The following is a 22048-nucleotide window of genomic DNA, read 5'->3' as shown; positions in this document are numbered from 1 at the left end:
CTAATTTACTCACTGACAACGCCAAAAATTAATAAATCTGGTAAATATAACACACAACCTGGAGGTAAGTGGAGAAAATTTAGAAAATTGCAAACATATATTGACGAGGTTTTTGAGCTTCTTGTTATGGGACCGAAGAAAGCAGCAGCAGCTGAGACGGAAACACCTGGGACCAAGAGGAGCCGTCCCCAGGACTCGCCCGAGGCCTCATCTCCCCATAAGGATTTACTACAGTCCATAGATAAACGGCTTCTGGGATTTGAGGGACGGCTCCACCTGCTTGAGGTGCTTCACAAGGAGTTCCAGGACCTCCGAACATGTCGAGTTTAGCCAGGAGCAGGTGGAGCGGCTCGCGGCTGAGAACGCATCTCTGCGGGAATGTTTCTTTAAAATTTTAGGTTATTCCTTTTATCTCCTATACGATTTTTATCTTGGGGTTTTTCCTTTTTATTACTACTGTACAGCACTTTGGTCAGCTGTCATGCTGTTTTTAAATGTGCTTTATAAACAAACTTGGTATAGTATGGTATTAGAAAAGCCTGAGAGATCTAAGTCACACTGTGAATTAGACTTTCTCATATTGACTCACAACGGGGAAGCTGTTGTTGTTTTAGCGTCCAGAATCAGCAGAGAACATCTCGGGTCAACAGGTGTTGACCACTAGCATAAGAAACTCACTCACATGGCAGAAGCTCCTCCAGGCTTGTTAGATAAAACATTCATGTCCCCGAGCAAACAGAGTTGGTGGTATCACTCTAGCAGTTTTCAGAACAGGAGCATTATAGCCTTTTTTTTAATGACTCAAAAGGCGTCGACTTACACCAGAGAACACAGCAAATGTACTGAATAAACAAGTAAATCACACCTTTAAATGCACACATGCATGGACACAACCCAACCTCAGCTTTCCCTTCTGCCCATTCATCTGCGGGCAGCAGTAGCTCAACAGACTGAGCGGGTTGTCCAGTAATCGGAAGGTTGCAGGTTCAATCCCGGCTCTGGACAGAGAATTCTGCGGTTGTGTCATTGGGCAAGACACTTAACCCACCGTGCCTGCTGGTGGTGGTCGGAGGGACTGGTGGCGGCAGTGCTCGGCAGCCTCGCCTCTGTCAGTGCGCCCCAGGGCAGCTGTGGCTACATCATAGCTCATCACCACCAGTGTGTGAATGTGTGTGTGAATGAGTGAACGATACACTGTAGTGTAAAGTGCTTTGGAGTCCTTACTCTGAGAGGTGCTATACAAGTGGGGTCATTTATCATTTATTTGTGCAATATCCAATATTTTTATGGCAGGTTTTACCTCTTATCTTAGTGCTTTTACTTGTTTTATGGTTAGTTAACTTTTATTGTAGTTTTAAGCCTTGCCTGTATGTGTTTTATATGTTTTTAGCTTCACATTTTACTCCAATGCTGTCTTTGTTGTTGTGTTTTGAGTCTTTGTCTCTCATGTGCAGCACTCTGGTTAGCTGCCATGGTATACATATATACTGTAAAATTTGTGTCGAGCCCATGTAAAATAATGAAGGTGCATCTTTGGACATGCTCATCAGCCTCTGCCAGTGTGTTCTGCTCTCATTCTGCCATCTCTATTTACTCTAGCTGTTGACAATGGAGGAGTCACAGTAAATGTGAAGGTAGTATACCTGGGGAATGATAGTGAGCTTGGACCTCAGGTCATGCAGGCCTATCTCTGCTATCTTCACATCATCGATGGTGATCTCTCCTGCAGCGGCTTCCAGTAATCTGAAGAGGCAGAGCGTCATGGAGGACTTCCCAGCCCCAGTGCGACCCACAATGCCGATCTGCACAGCAATAACAGCAGCTCGTTATCCTTTAGGCTCATTATCCTCACTGTGTAATTCACCTTTGTAACCTCATCCAACCTTCTCTCCTCCTTTCACGTTCAGCGTGATGTTCCTCAGGACCAGGTCCAGACCCTCGCGGTACCGGACGCTGTAGTTTTGGAACTGCACATTCCCTGTCATGGGCCATTCCGGGGGGGGCTTCTTGTCCTCCACCTCCCAGGGGGCCTGTGAGCACAAACACACTCAGAACTCAGTCAGGCCTTCAGTACACGAGTACAAAGTGCTTTGTTTGTCTTGTGTAGCACGGAGGTTCGTACTAGCACCAGGTAGCAGTTCTAGATCTAGTTAGTGTAGCTGATGGGTGGTGCAGCTTTATGGAATGTGGCTAATGGCGTGTGGGGGGGGGGGGTGCTGCTGTAACTAAAAACACATGTCTGACTTTAACAAACCTCTGTTTTGGTCTCGGAGTACTCCTTCACCCTCTCCACTGCCACGATGTTGTTCTCTAGGTCTGAAGTCATCCTCACCATCCAGTTCAGAGACATGGTCACCTGATCAAACAGCCTGGGGTCATTTCCTACACCTGTGTTAGTGAAGCGGCACCACGCCTGTGTGTTTCAGCTACCTGGAGAGCGTAAGACACCGACAGGCCCACGAGTCCAGGGTTCAGGCTCTCCTTTCCCGTCACGGCGAACAGAGCAGCAAACAGGACGATGCAGTTCCCGATGAACTCGATGCGCACTCCAAGCCACCTGGGTGACAGCAGGCCTCCAGTTAGAACACGCTCCGCCTTGGGGAGGTGTCAGGACTTCAACACTCGTACAAATATGTAAAAACATCATTTCATGGAGCTACAATGACACTTTTGATATATCTGAGAACTACAGATAAATATGTTCCAGTTTTTTAAGGGATGTGTGTCTGTACTTGCTGAATCAAAGATTTTAGCATCTCAGCTATCTGTAGCATTCTAGATCTCACCCTCATGAGGCTCCAAACACTTTCATTCAGATCCAGATGTGGTAAGAAATAATCACCGACCTCCTGTGTATGCGATTCAGCACTAGTGGTTTCCTCCACACCACCCACACACTACAGGTATTTCACTAATGACGGCTTGAATCACTTTTCTGATCTTCTCCCAGTAAACACCAGTATTTTTGTACTGAGATCTTGGAGTTGGTTTCACTTTTCTTTGCTTCATCCTCCACTTCATCATGAAGAAGTCAGATTTGGATTGAACCATCAGGAGCTGATCGTCTCTCATCTTCCTGCCGTGTACTCTCCAGTCACATAGTTAAAGCAGGTCAGTAATCCTCACTGAGTCGCTGTTTTCATCTGAATGTATAAACACCGTTCGTAACTGGTTATAAACATTGTCCACTGGCATTTATGGATCCTGGTTTCTGCTCATCTTTACAATGTTCCTGAGGATGCTGCTGGTACAACCTACCCTCAGGAGGGAGGTGGTTTGTAAACTAGTTTGCATTAATCCCTCCACACTTAAAAAACCAGCTACCCTGCACCTTCCTGTGTGAGCTGATGGAACACTCGAATGAGAAGTAAGAGCTCTTCAATGATGTTTAAAGTTAAACAACAGAGGAGCAGAGAGCGGCAGTCAGGCCGGGCGGGGCACTCACCTGTTGGACACTATACCAGGGTAGTAACTCTTTTGGTTCTCGTCCACTTTCACATCACTCATCAGAACAAACGCGGTGTCTCTGCTATAGGCCCGGATTACGCTAGAGCCGGTGATGGTCTCAGAGAAATGGGAGTAAATGGGAGAGCGGCTGACCGACTCCAGGCGCTTAAGCTGCCGAGACGTGGCAACGTAAAATCTCTTGAGAGGGGCAGAAAGACAAACAGGCATTACAACCTGAGCAGGCCTCACACAGGTGCAAATATGTGAAGATGTTACACGCCGACGAGTCCACACACACATACAGACTCTCGCACGCAGGGAGGGTAATTACGGAAAGCTTGGAGAACAAAACACCAGCAGTCGTTTGAGCTTCCAGTCACTCTGGCTGGTGATGAGGAGCCTGGTGTAACCTCGGGAATGCTGCTCCCTCTATGTGGAGAGTTGGCTGCTGGGGTTTTGTTTTTCATTACACACACACAAACACACACACACACTATATGGCCATTACAATCATATTTGCCATCTGATAAAGACAAGTGTTAGACGATCACAAGCCTAGAGTGTCAGCTGCGTCCTCATTTTTCAGTCAAATTAATCAGGAGGGTGATGATGAAGACCCGGCATGCAGCAGGACGCACATGACGACGAAGCAGCAGGGTTAGTGCGTGTGTGCGTGTTAGGGTTGTCACGGTGTGAAAATTGAACCTCACGGTTATTGTGACCAAAATTATCACGGTTTTCGGTATTATCGCGGTATTTAAGCGTGTTACATTTTCAGACAATTAAATAAACCCTGTATATCAGGAAAATATTGTCCTCAGTTTGTGTCTAAATTTAGCCTAAAATGTGTTATTTTGTAATTATGTTGTTTGTTTACATTTTTCCCCTTTAGTCTTTAAAATACCAACATTTGCCCATAACTTCTTATGTTTTGTCTGTTTGATGTCATCATTTTAAAAATATTAGACCAGATGATACTCAGTACTCAAGTAGCCTTCTAATCAGATACTTTTTTATCCTTACTTGAGTAATAAACCCTATATCAGGAAAATGTCGTCCTCGGTTTGTGTCCTTCCAGTGAGCTTTGCAGATGTGGGAAAATGTCATCAGGCAGTAATCATTGTTAAATTCATAATTATTCTCGGAGAGAGACCAACTCTTATCTGCCCCTGGGAGCCCCGTAATGCATAGCGTCATTTCAACATGGGGGTGTCCGCGACACGGTTTATATGCAGGTAGCGGCGCTGCGGCTGCTTTATATAGCGACTCGTTGCATTCTCCCTCAACCCAAATCCTCGGATCACGCATTTTAGCTAAAACGCTAACGTTAGCTTGCCTTGCGTTGACTGTAGAGTTGTGGGTGATGGTCACGCAGATGTGTCATGAGATTTGAAGCGTTGCTGCCTTTCACAGACACTTTTTCTGCACGTGCTGCAAACAGGACAGCCGTCTTCTATCAACTGTCCCTCGGCATTCTTCAAATATCCAAAAGATGCCCGTACTTCCCACTTTGTCTTCTTTGAGGGATAATAAATGTCCTGAGCGCTGCCGTCTCCTCCTTTGGCCATTATTTAAGCTTTAGCTTCAAGAAAGTTTTGGTTGTAAACAACAAAGTGCGCATGTGCCGCCAGCAACTTCAGCAGATGATACGGTGGCTGGTAAGGGTCACCGTGCCTACACCGCAGCCATGGTAATCCACCGAGATAACATATGTTTTAAAAAACAAGATGGTTATTATTATTGTCCACTTTTTAACTGGGGTTTACCCCTACACCGGTTACCGTGACAACCCTAGTGTGTGTATGTTAGTGCAGCTTTCATCAAGCCCTGAAACTGCTCATTCTGGAAGGTGTTGAAAATGTCACGAAAGGAGCTGGTGGGACTGCTTTAGGGCGACGGTGGCAGACGAGTTAAAGCAGCAATCCAGAGTTTCCGCCTCTCAGGAATCACATAGGATTCTTTGGAAACCCGTAACAGAGATGGTCCTACCCTGTACTGTGATACAATATAGGCAATAAGTCACCGTTTTTTCACTAAGCCCGCCCACAGAGCACGCATGAGCATTTGAGAACGTACCTACACTTATGCAGAGTTGGAGCATTTCTCATGGACAAGTAATGTAAGTCTTTAAATATCTATATATGAATAAACAGCACAACGTGAAAATAATGATGTTAAACATTGTGTTTTAGCTCTGTTGGCGGGCTAGAGGTGGGCATTCATAAACGAAAGGCGCTTCGTCCAGCCATCATCACCCATGTAGACACAGGGGATGGGGTGCAGTACACTTTCAGGCTCTAGATGGTGCCGTCTGACAAAAAACTCAGATTTTTTGTTATAAGTGGCTGCCCTGTAACCAGTTCAAGTCAGTCTGTCGCTGTGTCCTGGAGCAAGTGTACCCCAGGGCAGCTGTAGCTACGATGTAGCTCCTCACCACCAGTTTGTGAATGTGTGAATGACTGGTGTTTTGTAAAGCACCTTGAGGGGCTGTAGGACCCTAGGAGGCAGTGTATCAGATACAGGCCAAGTCATATGTGAGAAACATGTTTTGTATCGACCATAGAGCTAACTTTTCAGCACAAGTATTTAAAAAGTTTCCTTTAAAACTTACTTAAAATCAACATTTAGTTTTAGGATTAATCTTTGAACTTCATGCTCAACAGTTTGACTCAAAACAAAATAATGTACTGGGTGGGCCATTTATATGGATACACCTCATTAAAATCCGAATGGTTGGTGATATTAACCTCCTGTGTGTGGCACATTAGTATGTGTGAGGGGGCAAACTTTTCAAGATGTATGGTGACCATGGTTGCCATTTTGAAGTTGGCCATCTTGGATCCAACTTTTGTTTTTTTAATAGGAAGAAGGTAATGCGACTCATCAAACTTATTGGAAATTTCACACAAAAAACAACTGTGTGCTTGGTTTTAATGTAACTTTATTCTTTCATGAGTTATTTACAAGTTTCTCTTTGTTCACAGCCATTAACATGTCAAAGACACGTAAGGAGCGGCTCGAAATTGTGTTGATATCTGGTGAACGCAGTAACCGGGTCATTGCAGCAGATTTCAGTGCAAGACACTCTACGAGACCACCCATCCCCCATGCTACAGTTGGCAAACTGCTAGCTAAGTTTTGTGAAACTGGTTCTGTGTTGGATTTGCCAAAATGTGGACGCATGAAAACTGTCACTAATGAAGAAACATCAGTGGCTGTCCTAGCTTCATTCAGCAAGAGCCCACAGCGTAGCACTCGCTGCATGTCACTGGAGAGTGGCATTAGTTGAACATCCCTTCAGTGCATATTAGCTACTCACAAATGGCACCCTTACAAACTCCAGTTACTGTAGCATCTCTACGAGCATGACCCAGAATTTGCAGAATGGGTAAAACAAAAATTGGAACAGGACCCTCAGTTCACGCAGAAGATTTTGTTCAGTGATGAGAGTAACTTTTATGTGAATGGTGAAGTTAACAAACAAAATCACCGTTGTTGGTCTGACACTAACCCACATTGGACAGATCCATCCAAGACTGTTGGAACAAAACAAGTGATGGTATGTTGTGGTATATGGGGTACAAAGACAGTGGGGCCATTCTTCATCCATGGAAACCTCATGGCCACTGGATATTTGAAATAACTACATGATAATGTGTTTCCCTCTTTATGCACTGAAGCTTGCACGTTCCCTCAGGTTTTCCAGCAAGATGGTGCATCACCACATTATGGGTAACAGGTCCGAGCATTCCTAGATGAACAGTTTCCTGGAAAGTGGATTGGCTGTCGTGGGCCAGTTGAATGGCCCCCAAGATCTCCTAATCTGACACACTTAGACTTTTATCTTTGGGGTCATCTGACGGCAATTATCTATGGTGTGAAGATACAAGATGTGCAGCACCTGAAACTAGGGATGCTAGAAGACTGTGCTAGCATTTCTCCTGCAGTGTTGCTAGCAGTGTGTGAATAGTGGGAGAAGAGGGTTGCATTGACAATCCAACACAATGGGCAGCACTTGAACACATTTTTTAAGTGGCCAGAAACTTGTAAATAACTCATGAAAGGATAATGTTACGTTCAAACCAAGCGCACCACACACCATTGTTTTTCTTGTGAAATTCCCATTAAGTTTGATGTGTCACATGACCCTCTTCCTATTGAACAACAAAAGTTGGATCCAAGATGGCTGACTTCTAAATGGCCACCATGGTCACCATCCATCTTGAAAAGCTTGCCCCCTCACATATATTAATGTGCCACACAGGAGGTTAATATCACCAACCATTCGGATTTTAATAAGGTGTATCCAAACAAATGGCCCACCCTGTACTGTCGCTACATTAAACTAGTCAGTGGCACGAGGTTTATCTGCTAATCCAAATGAAGTGACTAGTAAGTAACCTTGGACATGGCCTCTCCCAAACAGACAAAACTACTGGAGCATCTAACTACCCCCCACCAAACTACAGAGCTGCTGCAAAACCCACCACAGCCTGCCAGAACTACCGCTACAGAGTAAAGAATCAATTCACACTCTGACTAAAAGCACAGCAATGATCACTGGTTTAAACACACGCGATAGTCTACCAGCACACACACACACACACACACACACACACACACAGCCATGCATGTTGCATTAATGAGTTAGCACACGTGTTTCCTATTTACCTGAACCCACCAATAGAACACCATTAACGGGGCTACCACTATGAGGAACATTGGGGTGAGGGCTGAGCATATGAGCAGCACATTCAGTGTGTACCAGAAAGTGCGCATCCATATGTCAATATTGTCTGGGATGTGGGAGTCTATAGAATCCACGTCTTTGCTGAAGCGGTTCAGTAACCGCCCAGTAGGGGTGCTCTCGAAGAAGGCCTGCGGGGCCCGCAGGACCCCCTGCAGCATGTTGAGGTGTGTGAGCTTGGCTGCACGTAGCATGCTGTAGGCCCGGCACAGCAGGCAGTTAACCAAAATCAGCACACCTGTGAGGAGGGAGGTAGGGAGGGAGGGGTGACAGGTGTGACAACACAACGATACGTGTGTTAAACAGGTATGGTCTAATGAAAGTGCAGCAGCCATTGATTCACAGACGCCTGGTGGGGGTGGAAACACTAAGAGCCTTTTAGCTGTAATACTGGTTTTGTGTGTTGGTGCTGTAGTTGTCCCTCTCATCAGACTCACATCACAGAAAACTGTCCCGTCACCCAGCCCGTCAACAGCTGAGGACGTGGGAGTCAGCTGGAGGAGAAAGTAGCTATTGGTTCTAAATATTTAGACTTTAATCTTAAAACTGGGATTTTAAACCTTCCTCTTTAAATCTGCTGAGTGGCTCTGACAAGCCTGTGATACTTCAGTGGAGTGAATAACATGAATAGTACAAAACAACTGTAAGGTCTAGAGAATAGTGTTTGAAGTGTGGTGATTTTTTTGTAATCAGCTTAATTTCATTTGTTCATCTATTTTCTGGATTCCACCTCCACAGACGAGAGGATCTCCAGTTTGTAAAAAAAAGTCATTAAATATTTATAAAGTGTGTTTTTGGGACTGGATTTGGTAATCTGTCTCGATCGGTCTCACCCTTCAGTGTTAAACCCAAATAAAGGTTGGGTAGATTGAAGAAGATCAAAGTGACACTTAGACAGCGTGGGTCTGTAGCCACACACCGGTGCCACAGGTTTGGAGTTCAGCATTCTCCACAAAGCCTGTGTCACGGCCTTTTTATAGTTGATCATTCGTCTTTTAATGTTAACCTTTTTGAGTTTGTGTTTTGCATTATCTTTATAATGCTCGTCGTCTGATTGCTCGTTTTTAGAACCTTTTTCAACAATAAAACCATTTTCAGTTCTCATGTTATCCCCATCCTTCACATTTTACCAACAAATGTCGGGGACGTAACAGCCTGTTAGAACATCTGTGATGTAACTAATGCAGACAGTCCCCTCTCTCTCTCTCTCTCTCTCTCTCTCTCTCTCTCTCTCTCTCTCTCTCTCTCTCTCTCTCTCTCTCTCTCTCTCTCTCTCTCTCTCTCTCTCTCTCTCTCTCTCTCTCTCTCTCACACACACACACACACACACACACACACACACACACACACACACACACACACACACACACACACGCCACCAAACAGCCTTGATGTAATCACAAAACCAGGTCCAGAACCCCTGGTTGGTGCCACTGGGCTCCAATTAGAGCAGGATGACTTGTACTGGCATTGATTCACCACTAGAGGTAGGCAGCACAACAGCTTAGACTAAAATGTTCATTTCTGAGGATTTTCCGTGTGTGTGTGTGTGTGTGTGTGTGTGTGTGTGTGTGTGTGTGTGTGTGTGCGTGCATGTGTGTGTGTGTGTGTTGCAGGCAAGACAGGAAGTGTTTTTCTGCAAAGAAAGAGAGAGAGAGCAAAAGAGCAAAAACAAATGACAGCAGCAGGTGCTCGTCACCAACACTGCAGGCTGAGGGGAAACAAAAGCCCACACTGGGAGGTTACAAAGGTCGCTGCACCAAACATGCTGCATGCCACTCCAGGAAGAGGAAGCATCTGACATTAGCACAGAAAGAGGAACAGAGTGTGTTATCCGTCACAAAACACAGAAAGAGTACCTGGACAAAGACGTATATGATAGCCAGGGGTACAATGGCCACAGCAAAAATGGGTGTGCTGCTAATGATAACTATTAAGGTGGAGAGAGAAACGAAGAAGGTGCCCAGGAACATGAGCACGGTGGATGGCAGCGCCTCGTCTATCACGTAGATGTCCTTGGAGAAGCGGTTGATGATGCGTCCTATAGGTGTGGTGTCAAAAAAAGACTGGGGTGTGTGAAGTTTGTTGGCGAGCAGGTTAAAGTGCAGCTTCTTGGCTGCTCCGATGTTCCCAATAGCTAGAGTGAAGGAAGAGATCATGACCAGGACACCTGCAAAAGAGTTCAACCACAGGAGGGGGAAAGATGACAGGTGACTTAGAGAAGAATCACACAGAGCATGGTGTCTCACATCCACAGGCTCCTGCTAGGAGAAGAAGCATGATGATGTTCAGACAGAAAGCCTCCTTCCGTCAACACAAACACATTTCTAATCTAGCTGAAAAACAAAAGAGTTATTTTATAACGGGGGCGGCACTGTGAAGGTAAAACCAGGAAATGAAACATGTAGACCGTCAGAGTTCTGTAGGGGTGGCTGGCGATGTTGGACCAGGAAGGTTAAGACCTTCAAATAAAAAGTAAAAATTTGGTTATTATTAGTAAAACTAATTTAAAGCCTTTTACAAGTATTGTATATGTTGGTGGAGCACAGATTAATCCAGAACAACATTTAAACATCCACGAGTCTGTTTGAGGCAAAGGTCCAAACTTTAAAAACAAAAGTGAGAAGAAAAACAAGAAAATGCTCCCTCCTCAGAGCGTCTAAATCAGTGGTGTCAAACTCACACGGGCCGAAATGAAACTCTGCGACGGAGTCGAGGGCCAAACTTAATATTTTTTGAAGAAGTGACGGCAAATTTCCACATTTTCTTTATCAACATATATGCAATTTTGAACCTTTTAATTTGGAAACAAACTTATTTTTGCATTAACACTGAATGTGGAATAACCAAATTACACACGAGCAAGTCAGTTTTAAATAAAAGGCATCAGTGTATTTATTACTTGTGGTATATTCAGCATTTTAAAATCTATTCAGGATTTATGTTTTCTTGTTTATTCATTTTTCTTATTTTTTATTCTCCTTTTTTTCTCCTGTAATAAGTGTCATCGCTGCTGTGATGTCTAGCTTTCCCCACTGAGGAACAATAAAGGGATTTTCTATTCTATTCATCTATCTGCAGCCTTTCCACTTCCTGTTTACTGTAGGTTAAATCTTTGCTCACGGGCCAACAACAAAATAAAAATATCATTTTATCTTAAATGAAAATGCAACATCTCACCTGTTAACTTTCATGTTTTGGAGCAGAAAAAGAGCATAAAACCAACATATTTAAAGCTCCCTTTGCTCCACTGGTTTACTGTGATGCTCACCTGTTCCAGCCAGATACCTGCATCATGGGGTTGATCTGAGCTGAGGAGGAGACTCCTGTTGTTTTGTTCATCTTCATCATAATAATGACAACATTAGATGACAACAGGTGCTCACATAGGTTTGTGCTGATGAACATGTCTGAGCAGCTGGACCACGTTGTTGTGTGTCGGGGAGGAAAAATAAAAACTACAGCAGCCACAGAGCCATGCTGGTTTGAGCGTGTCGCTGCTCGCTGGAGTTATATCAGCTCTGTCTGGAAGTTAGTTTGAAAACTTTCTCTTTCAGTCGTGAACACATTACTGAGCGGCTAGAATCTCTGTTTCTGGGCTTCAACGTCAGAAAATAGCTGAGTAAACTCGGTGCTGAGTGAGAGGAGTGTAGTTTGTCCGAGACAGCAGAGCTGCAGACACCGGCAGCAGGCGCTGAAAAAAACACAAAGGAGGGGGGCGCGTCGGCTCCGCACTGACGCTGCAACGCATCATGGGAGTTGAAGTATTTGCGGTAAAATCGGCCAGCGGGCCAGTTTTAATATATTTTTGATATTTATCTCGCGGGCCACATAAAAATGCTCCGCGGGCCGCATCTGGCCCGCGGGCCTTGTGTCTGACATATGTGGTCTAAATGAAAGAAAGAAAAATATATTTTCTATAGCGCCTCTCAAGATTAAAAATCACGAGGTGCTTCACAAAAACAAAAGATTTTAAATAAATGATTAAAAATGTGTTTTAAATGAGAAAAAATTCTTGTGATTAAAAAAATGTAAGGAGAGGGAGACAGAAAATCAATAGGAAAGAGGGAAATCAGTGGATTGTGGAAAAAGAGCAGAATAAGGAGAGAGTGACGAACGTCATACAAAAACCAGCCTGAACAGGTGAGTTTTCAGCTGTTTTTTAAAGAGCAAGTCTCCCCCAAATAAACTTGTTTTTGCTGATAAACTAAATAAACGAGTGTCTAATCGTGCTGCAGACATGTGCATCAATAATTTGGCACTTCAGTGCATCTTAGTTAAAATTTAAATATTCTGCCTAAAACTGGCAGTGTTGTGCCGTTGTCAGGTAAAAACTCTGCACTGTATTTTAATTTAAATCTGCCACCGCTATTGGCTAAGAGGTATGCTATGATGTAAACTGGTACATTATGATGTCACAATGCTGTCGTGAGCCTGAGTGTGTGTGTATTTGTTAGCGGCTCCGCCCCCTCGGTCTGCCTGGCAACAGCATGTGTTGCATTTTTCAAACATGAAGTGGGAGTGGAGTTAGACTCTGGTAGGGGTTGACTTGCTCTTTAGAGGAGTCCACTGAGTCCACTGATCTCAGGCTCACAGGGAGAGAGGTCCAGAGTCTGGGGGCCACAGCAGCAGATGATCTGTCACCTTTGGTCTTTAGCCTGGTGCTGCACAACCAGTAGGCTTTGGTCACTGGACCTCAGGGACCTGCTGGGGGTGTAGGGACTAAGATCACCAATGTAAGATGGTGCTTGTCCATGTAAGGCCCTATAGACCAGAACCAGGATCTTGAAATGAACCCTGAAGTTGACTGGCAGCCAGTGAAGCTGGAGGAGAAGCGGGGTGATGTGGGTGTGTTTGGAGGACTTGGTCAGAAGCTGAACACAGGCATTCTGAACCACCTGTAGACGGTTCAGGGAGGTTCTGCTCAGACACGTGAAAAGAGAGTTGCAGTAGTCTAAGCGTGAGGAGATGAAGGTGTGGAGAACTGTCTCAAGTTCAGAGCAGGACAGAATGGGACTCAGCTTAGCAACGTTCCTGAGATGGAAGAAGGAAGAGCCAACAAGAGAACTGACATGAGAATCCAGGGTGAGAGCTGGGTCAAAGGTCACGCCAAGATTCCTGTTAGAAGGTTTGGTGTGAGAAGCAAGGTGACCAAGAGAGTCTCTGACTTTGGGAACCAGCTTGTCTGGGGCACAGATGAGGATCTCAGTCGTATCTTCATTCAGCTGAAGAAAGCTCCCAGCCATCCAGATTTTGATAGAGTCTAAGCAGGTGTGTAACAGCTGCAGCTTAGACATCTCATGGGGCTTAAATGAGATGTACAGTTGGATGACATCTGTATAAAAGTGGCAGGAGATTCCTCTAAAGTAGCTCAGGGTGTGAACTGCAGATGAAGCAGATAGAGGAGGAAGTGCAGAAGCCCCAACACAGAACCTTGTGGGACACCATTGGTAAGGGAGGTAGGGTTACCAATAAAACCAGTAGCCTATGTTCAGAAAAAATAAAACATTTGTTTAAATAAAATACCACAATGATGGGCACACTTTAACAGTGTTTAATACGACCATCACTCCAATAAACAACAAATACAAAATTTAACTAAAAGTCTAAATGTCTCTTCCAGAAAAAATTGTGTTGCACTTCCATTAAAAAAAAACCCTGGTTTGGACTTTTTCTGTGTTCGCAAATCAGTCCATGTATCATTACGTTGCTCAAAGAGTCACATATTGCCCATCGTCACATATTGGACTAACGATTGGTGGTTGGAAAAATGATACAAAACGCCCAACCCTTGTGCAGGTCATTCACTCCTAAGAACCCAAATTATTTACAAATATTAGATCTAATGTATTACCATTATGATGTTTCCCTACCGAGGGGACGATCAGGGGACTTTTTGTTTATTCTTCTCTAATAAGTACTTTTTAGAACTTTTGTCTGGCAAACACTGCATATTTCGAACCCCCCCCCCCCCCGATGTGGGTCTTCAGGGACTACAAGGAAATGGTGTGGTTGCATTTTTAAGTCACTTTCAAAATAAAAATAAATTAGTAGTTAAAAGACTAATATTTATGTACAGCAAATAAATCATGACAATGTGTCCACCCCCCACCCCCCCACCCCCCCCAGGTACCTTGAGTGATGCCCAGCGCAGCATACACCCCCACCCTCATGGGAACATCCACCTGGGTCCCATTTCCAGAGGCGTCGTTGGTCCACTGGCTGAGCCAGATGTTTGCTCCGATGGAAGCGGCGCTCTGACAGCCGTACAGCAGGATGATGATGACGGAGAGCAGCGGCCCCACTGCCTTGGCGTACTCCAGGTACACTTTGGATTTCACCTGTTTACGAGTGTAAAGTCAGCAGGGTTCATTCAATTCATTTCTCGTCATCTTCTTCCTCCGAGGGTCATGGGGAGTGGTGTCATACTCTAGCAGACATTAAACCAGTCACACACTCCCTCACACCTGGAGACAGTCTCCTGTTACATGTGTGGCGTAGGAGAAGGTCATGTAATGCAAAGGTTATAGGGAGCCTAAGTCATGCCCATCTACTTCTGGACCATGGGTCCCCGGAAGAACTAAAAAATTAATGCAAGTCAAGTCATATATGCATGACGACGACGACAACTTGCATTCCTTTTTTCGTTCTTCCGGGGACTCCTGAGCCAACTGGAAAGGGAGAAGACTAGAGGGCCATTCCCATCTGTACCGGGTCGGCCCGGGCCGGGTAGCCCCAGTCGGCCCCAGCCTGGCCCGGTTGATTCCACACATCCTTGCCTTAAGCATATGTGGGCTGATTCTACCCACCAATCAGAGGCTTGCTCTAATGGAAGGTGTGAATTTGCTGTCAGCAGTGGGTGTGTTGGCCCTGGTCGGCCTGAAGCAGACCCCCTCGAGAAGAGGGCTGAGAATGAGCCTTGGTTGGCCCGGAAAAATACCAGGCCACCCAGATATGTAAACAACCTACGCTACCCAGCGCGGACCGACCCGGAACAGATGGGAATGGCCCATTGGGCTCCCTATGACATTTGTCAACAACCTGCCCTATCAGTGGGCAGAGGTCATCAGACATTAAGTGTCCAGCCAGTTTCATCTGCCTGGAATACGGTCTACTTCTTCATACCAGTCTCCTGTTTTTTCGTTTTACCCTCGCCATCTGGGTATTCCTCATATTCTTAAGACGTCTGGATATTCGTGGTGTTGGTGTCAGGTTTCCTGCTTTTTGGCCTGAGTGGTTATCTGGCTTACTGGAAAATGAATGAGCTTTCGAGGAATATTGGCTCAATCCCGGAGCTCAGGGATGGATTACACCGCGCTGTGAACGCACAAACTCATATAATTGTCGAGATGAGTCGTAAGCTTGGAACTTTGGCTGAGATTCAGACTCTGGCACAGAAGGTGGATTCGATCAGGGAGCGAGTTGACGGATCAGCAAGGATTGGGATTGATTAACTAGACCATTATTGGATTGAGAGGGGTTGAGGACCAACGGAACTCTAAGACAGAGAAGAAATTATCTCTGTCTGGCCCCAAAACAAGTTCTTATCTGAATCTGGTACCATTGAGCCTGTGAGGCTGAAGTGATTACTCCCCCTCAGAAGAAATGTGGAATGCTGTCGTTGCCATGGCATTTCTGTCTCCCTATCCCAGCCTGGGCGGGACTGTGACCGCTGAAGGCCGTTGAATCATTCCAGCAGTCACTGTGCCCTCTAAACCCAACTACCTCCCTCCCCTGTCCAAACGGAGGTGACGAGCGCTGCTTGTCGCGGCTGCATGCACTGACGTGTGGAGAGTCCCAACACTACCTCCCCACCTAGTGGACACTAATGTTGTGTGATGTCTGAAGTCTGTTGCATTTCTGTCTGAGGTGTTTTTTGCATAGCAAAGCTGCCCTCCCTGTGGAGGGTAACTCTAAAGTGCCTTTTTCTTTCCTCAACCTGACTCAATCCTCATATATAAACCCTCTGATCTCTATTAAGGTAGCACGACTCGGGTTGCTAATGACCACAGTCACCAATTCTTGTCATGTGTCTATGTCTTTGTATGTATGTCATGTATGCTTTCTGACTGGAGGGCCGCTTGACGCTTTTATTTTGATGAGCAGCAAATGCGGTGTGTTTGAACTTTCTGAGTGTGGTTGTGATTATTTTCTGTGTTTGAGCAGACGGGTTGGGACTGGTGACATCACTGGTCAGAACTAAGGTTCCAACACCTGCTTTATTTCAGTAACAAACTCTGAGACCAGAGAGAAACACAAAGTGGACGACTAACCCGGCCTGTCTCTGCTGTCTCGGCCTGGATGAGCTTCTGCACCTCCGGGGGTTTCATCTTCTCCTGAGACACACTGTGCTTCCTCTGGCTGCAGCCGTGTCTCTTCACAGAGCGACACCTGAAGTTCTCTCCCTCTGAAGACATAACGCTGATTTGTCTAGAAAGCAGAGAGGCCGGTAAGCTTGTGGTGTTTACAGTTTTTAATGTGGCTCTTGTTGTTGCCCAGCACCTCATAAAACTTTTCCTGGCTTCATTGATCACAGGTTCGTTGTCCACCATGTCTGTGTGGTGATTGCTAAGGACGTCATCAGGGAAGAACTCCTCGTCTTCTAACAAATCCTCTGTGGAGCCAGTAAGAGAAACAGAATGAGGCCAACCTTCCTCTTAGAAAAGAAAGGACACAAGGCAGAAGAAGTGCTGTCTCACCGATGGCCTCGTCCTCCTCGACGGTGTCGTCTAAAGCATAGTTCCGGAGGAACTCAGCAAAAGCCCCGTTCTGTTTGAGCAGCTCCTGATAGGAGCCCATCTCTGACACCCCGCCTTCCACCATCACCACGATGTTGTCCACCTGAGGCAGGAAGCTGATGCCGTGCGTCACTAGGATGCGAGTCTGGAGATAACGGAAGAGTGTATAATTATAGACGACTTGTTCATCACACTTTCCCAACAGACAGCACTCGTCAGACACCTGGGTCAACGATCACAACGCCAGGCTGAGAAAAAGACTTGCGTTCTAGTAAAACGTGGGACTTCATTTGGGATTTCCACTTCAACAAAACAATGTGAAGCTGTGCAGGAGCCCCATGGTGGCTCTGGGCTCTAGGTAGGGCTGCAACAAACGATTATTTGGATCATCGAGAAGTCGGGAAGATGGACGCTGCTGCAGCATCAGACAGCTGGTGCAGCATGAGAGGTGTGTGGAGTTTACAAGCTCCAGACGTTGGGTTTGATGTTGGTTTAACCTTCTCTGGGACGTGATGGATGTAGAAATGATGGTAAAACACCGCTAACGTGACAGACGTAGCGACAACGTAAAACAAAAAGACGTAAAAAAGAGGCGGATGCCAATACGTTATGTATGGAAGTCAAGTATGCCACATAATCATAAAAAAAGTTAAATATAAAATTTAAAAAGAGATTTATGTATTTATTTTTAAATAAAAATTTCCAAATACAATGAAAATTTCTAAATAACGTAAAAATACGAAGGAACATTTGTTGGTCAGGCTGAAAAGTTTGGGAACTACTGCTCTTAGTGATGCGTGAATATTGTTTCTTATTATATTTTATGTGCAGTTTTTTAGGGCTTTTATGTTTTCTGTAAAGATCGGTATGCTGAAAATCATTTAACGTTTTGCATAAAGCATGAGGTTTTGGTTAGTAAATGATTGGGAGAATAACAAATGACTGAATTAAATAGTGGAGCGCCTCTGTCAGTGCGCCCCAGGGCAGCTGTGGCTACATCGTAGCTCATCACCATCAGTGTGTGAATGTGTGTGAATGGATGAATGATACACTGTAGTGTAAAGCGCTTTGGAGTCCTTACTCTGAGAGGCGCTATACAAGTGTGGATTATTTATCATTTATAGTGTTGATCAGGCAGAGCTTTGTTGCATAACGGCTTCAGACACGTATATAAAAGTTAGTTTTTACGTAAACCGTTGGATGAAATTACACAAACTGACTGAGCTCTAGTTGAGGCGCTTGCAATAGTTTGTGTGTGTGTGTGTGTGTGTGTGTGTGTGTGTGTGTGTGTGTGTGTGTGTGTGTGTGTGTGTGTGTGTGTGTGTATGCGTGTGCGTGTGTGTGTGTGTTTGGGGGAGGGTACATTGGAACTTTGTCCCCCCCAGTCTGAAAATCCTATCTGCGCCCCTGCCTACCAGAGCAGGTTAAGATGATGATGCCTCACTTAGAGCGTTATTGCTGGTTTTGTCATCACCAAATGCTGATAACATTTAATTTCTACTGCCAAAAATGTAAAGGTGACATATCTATTCCGTATGAGTTAGCAATAATCCAGTTAAAATTATGTTCAAAGATAGACACGTTTGTGAATTACATGCTACAGTGGCTTGCCATACACCTGCAGCGGCGTTGAGCAGAGCACTTGAAGCAGCAACCTGACTGCAGCGGTTCTGCTCTATAGCGCTGCAGACAGCTAATAAACAGGATGGTGGGGGCTTTCTTCCGCTTCTAGAGTTTAGATATTCTTACTTTCACGACCATCGTGTTTTTCCAGAAACCCACTTGATCGTTAGCCTGTTACCGACTAGCAATGGCTAATCTGCCCATTTCTGCCTTTGTGTCTTTGCTGGTGTCTGTTTTCCTCCACAGCACCTAGATTAGCACGTTGTGGGCCAGTAAAGAGCATCTCCCTCGCCCAATAACAAGCAACTTACCTTTGTTCAATACAGTTCTGGGAAAAACGTGACTTGAAAAGATATCGCACGATGGCTTTGACTAAAAATAGTTAATCGTTGTCTGTTGTTGCGGCCCTAGCTGTAGGTCACCATCAGGGTTCTTTCATTCCATCAGCCATGCTGTCCAAAACACACAGCTTATAATAATTATAATAATTAAAAAGTCTAGAACTGGGGTCAACTTTCATTACGATTGGTTCAAAACTGAAAGTAAAGTACAGCCTCTCCATCCATCGTAGGCGAGTCCTCTCACCTTGCCCTTCAGCGCCCCCTCCGGACCAATCAGGTTGTCAAAGATGTGTTTGGCAACATGAGCGTCCACGGCAGACAGGGGGTCGTCCAGCAGGTAGACGTCGGCGTCGCTGTACAGAGCTCGAGCCAAGCTCACCCTCTGTCTCTGACCTCCAGACAAGTTGATGCCCTGCGTGACAAAATGTGTTCTTTTATCACTACGGTTACTTTGATGTAGATTAAAGTAGATTAAAAAAAGATCAAAGTAGGAAAAATGTGCTGCAAATTCAACAGAGAGCTGAGAAAACCTCAATAAGCTGTTTCTAACTAGACAATGTGCTGTTTGTACCTTCTCTCCTATCTCCGTCATGTCTCCTCCTGGCAGCACCTCCAGGTCTGGGGTTAAGGCGCAGGCGTCCAGGACGCGGTGGTATTTCCGCTCATCGTAACTTTTCCCAAACAGGATGTTGTTCCGCAGGGTGGCATTTTGAATCCAGGCCTGCTGCGGAACATAAGCCACGGAGCCCTGAGGACAGAGAGAACCTGGTGGTGTTTTGGACTCGAATCAACCGTTTCACACTTTCAGGCCGTCATCTATGCAGGAATTATTATGAGACATGAACATGTTAGAAAAAGATCAGCTGTGTGAAAGTGTGTGACCATAAAACAGGATTTAATGCACTAAATGACGCATTCATGACTGCTGCATTAAGGTGAAGACTGTCTTCAGACAAAGAGTGTAACTCAGAAATGACAAATCGCGTCTCAAGGCCTTCATTTATTTTATCTCCTGCTAGAATCACACATGTAGGCAGAGCAGGGCTCAGATCCTCGTCAGAGAAAGCAGGCCAAACCAGGTCACGGCTTGTAAAATAAAAATGGCTGAAAGATGTAAAACCTACGGTCATGATGGAAACCAGCGAGTACGGTGATGGTAATCTTTGGGACCAGTCATCAGAGAACACAACATCTTTCACCATTGCCATTCCCAACTGGGTAATTCACTCATTCCAGAACAATCGAATCCTTTTACCTTTCAATGCATGCCTTGAAATGACAGCATGAGCTGTGACAGGATCAATAACGCTACTTCAGATACCACGCCATCTTAGATGGACTTGACAGGTAACCTTAACCCTTAACTCATCAACTAGAGTGGGATGGACTGACTGGTGGACACGGGAGAAGGGGTGGGAAGGGTGGTTTTGGGTTATAAACAGGAGGATCATTGTTGATTGTTTAACGAGTTGTAATATTGTTGTAGCTGCCAAATAAAAAGCAATGACAAAAACACAGAAAACACCCAAACAAAACCAACTAAAGCCACATCAGGAGGGGCCAGCTGAGGTGTTGTTAGGATGCCTTCTGAATGCCTCCCAAGTCCCTCTTAGTCAGGGAAAAATCATTTTCACTGCATTTATCAAGATGTGGTGATGGATGGAGACTAAATGTAAAGAAGCCACTTCTCTCTAAGGAAAACATCAGAGACAGACTGATGTTCAGCTTAGGGTCCAGGAATTGGACTGCTGAGGACTGGAGGAAAGTCTTGTTCCTGTCCAGATTATTTGAAACTCCTGGTTAAATAATCATCTGGAGAGGAAAAGGGGGAGTGGGCTCATTCACAATTATGTCTCAGAACAGTCATGACTATGGAGTGGAACCTAAACATCATCCCAGAGGAACTCCTCCAACCATCTAACAACAGTTTGGCGAGGAACGAGGTCTTCTCCAGCATGATGGAGCACCGGGCCAGAAGGGTAAAGTCAGAACTAAGTGGATCAGGACCCAAACATCAACATGGTGGGTTCAGGTCCAGAAAACTGTCCAGACCTTAATCCTACTGAGAACTTGTGGTCCATCCTCCAGAGGCAAGAGGACAAACACAAACCCACAAAGCATTGGTGATGAAGAATGAGCTCCATCAGTCAGCATCTGGACCAGGAGGTGATGGACAGCAGGTCAGAGTGAACTACAGACATCTAGAAGAAGGACCAACAATGGAGATGCCAACTCCTGGTATAGACTTTATGTAATAGCGTATTCATATGGAGCAGATCAAGAGGTGCACGTATATTTGTACTAGCAGCTCTCAGAGAAGGAGTTTTCCAGGAGGCAGTGACTCTAGCTGAACGTCTCGGCCAAACAGCGTCCAAATGTGGACGAAAAAGGCTTCTGATCAGAGGTGGGTGGTATGTAAAAAGCAGTGAGACTTAAACACAGCCTAGGAGTAAAAACAGAACTGTTACGTTAGGTATGGATCTTTGTGAAGTTTTTCTCTGGAATACACATAAAAACATGAGAAAAGAACTGGGAGGCTTATTCGGTGGATGGATTCCCGTATCGCTCTTGATCCGACAGCATCAGCGTGTTGTTAAACTCCTTTTATCTACCAGAGCTTTTAAACAGTGTGTCACATTTGAAAACAGTATACATGGACAACACCCAAACATCATATTGTTCCTACCCGAACAGAAACCTCTCCCTCCAGTTTTTCCATGTCACCCAGCAGAGCAGAGATCAGGGAGGATTTTCCACAGCCCACGTGGCCCACGACAGCCAGCAGGGACCCCTGAGGCACCATCACATTCATGCTGAAAACACACAAACAGCATTTCAGTGGTTTCAGACCGTAGATGGGTGAATCCATACGAGGTGCGGCCGTGTGTCACATACTTGTGCAGGACGGGAGGATCTTCTTTACCCCACGTAAACTTCCCATTGACTACTGAGACTGAGAACTCTGTTGGGCAACAAAAAGACAAATTACTGTCTTTACACAAGCTTTTGAATGGCTGACAGATGAAAAACCACCCTTCATTCAGTGCTTTCCAGGCTCCGAGCCTGCTCTAAGCTTTTGGGTTTTCGCACTGACATAATGACAATGCACTTTAACATATTGTTGTGACTTTAAAGAAAGGAAGAGGAGTGGC

General features: G+C 45.1%; 1 protein-coding gene across 6 annotated transcripts in view; it reads right to left on the bottom strand.

Annotated features, from left to right (window-relative positions):
- abcc3 (ATP-binding cassette, sub-family C (CFTR/MRP), member 3) overlaps window positions 1–22048 on the bottom strand; it is a 114757-nt gene that overhangs the window by 17895 nt on the left and 74814 nt on the right. For 2 of the 6 annotated variants that reach the window (XM_054748956.2, XM_054748958.2), the window contains 14 exons: window positions 21792–21858; window positions 21583–21709; window positions 19468–19644; window positions 19141–19308; window positions 16894–17077; window positions 16697–16808; window positions 16468–16624; window positions 14328–14535; window positions 8119–8432; window positions 3446–3645; window positions 2431–2557; window positions 2255–2356; window positions 1884–2030; window positions 1644–1802 (listed from right to left, as the gene is read on the bottom strand). In XM_054748956.2, coding sequence (XP_054604931.2) covers window positions 1644–1802; window positions 1884–2030; window positions 2255–2356; window positions 2431–2557; window positions 3446–3645; window positions 8119–8432; window positions 14328–14535; window positions 16468–16624; window positions 16697–16808; window positions 16894–17077; window positions 19141–19308; window positions 19468–19644; window positions 21583–21709; window positions 21792–21858 — 2249 coding nt within the window. Of the gene's footprint in view, window positions 1–1643; window positions 1803–1883; window positions 2031–2254; window positions 2357–2430; window positions 2558–3445; window positions 3646–8118; window positions 8433–10053; window positions 10365–14327; window positions 14536–16467; window positions 16625–16696; window positions 16809–16893; window positions 17078–19140; window positions 19309–19467; window positions 19645–21582; window positions 21710–21791; window positions 21859–22048 lie in introns of those variants that run through there. The other 4 variants (XM_054748957.2, XR_008565501.2, XM_054748959.2 and 1 more) reach the window with 4 other exon arrangements.

The sequence above is a fragment of the Nothobranchius furzeri genome, chromosome 16, assembly GCF_043380555.1.
Source record: "Nothobranchius furzeri strain GRZ-AD chromosome 16, NfurGRZ-RIMD1, whole genome shotgun sequence".
Taxonomy (NCBI): domain Eukaryota; kingdom Metazoa; phylum Chordata; class Actinopteri; order Cyprinodontiformes; family Nothobranchiidae; genus Nothobranchius; species Nothobranchius furzeri.
Note: the sequence above shows the minus strand (reverse complement) of the source record. Positions and strands in the feature narration are given on the sequence as shown.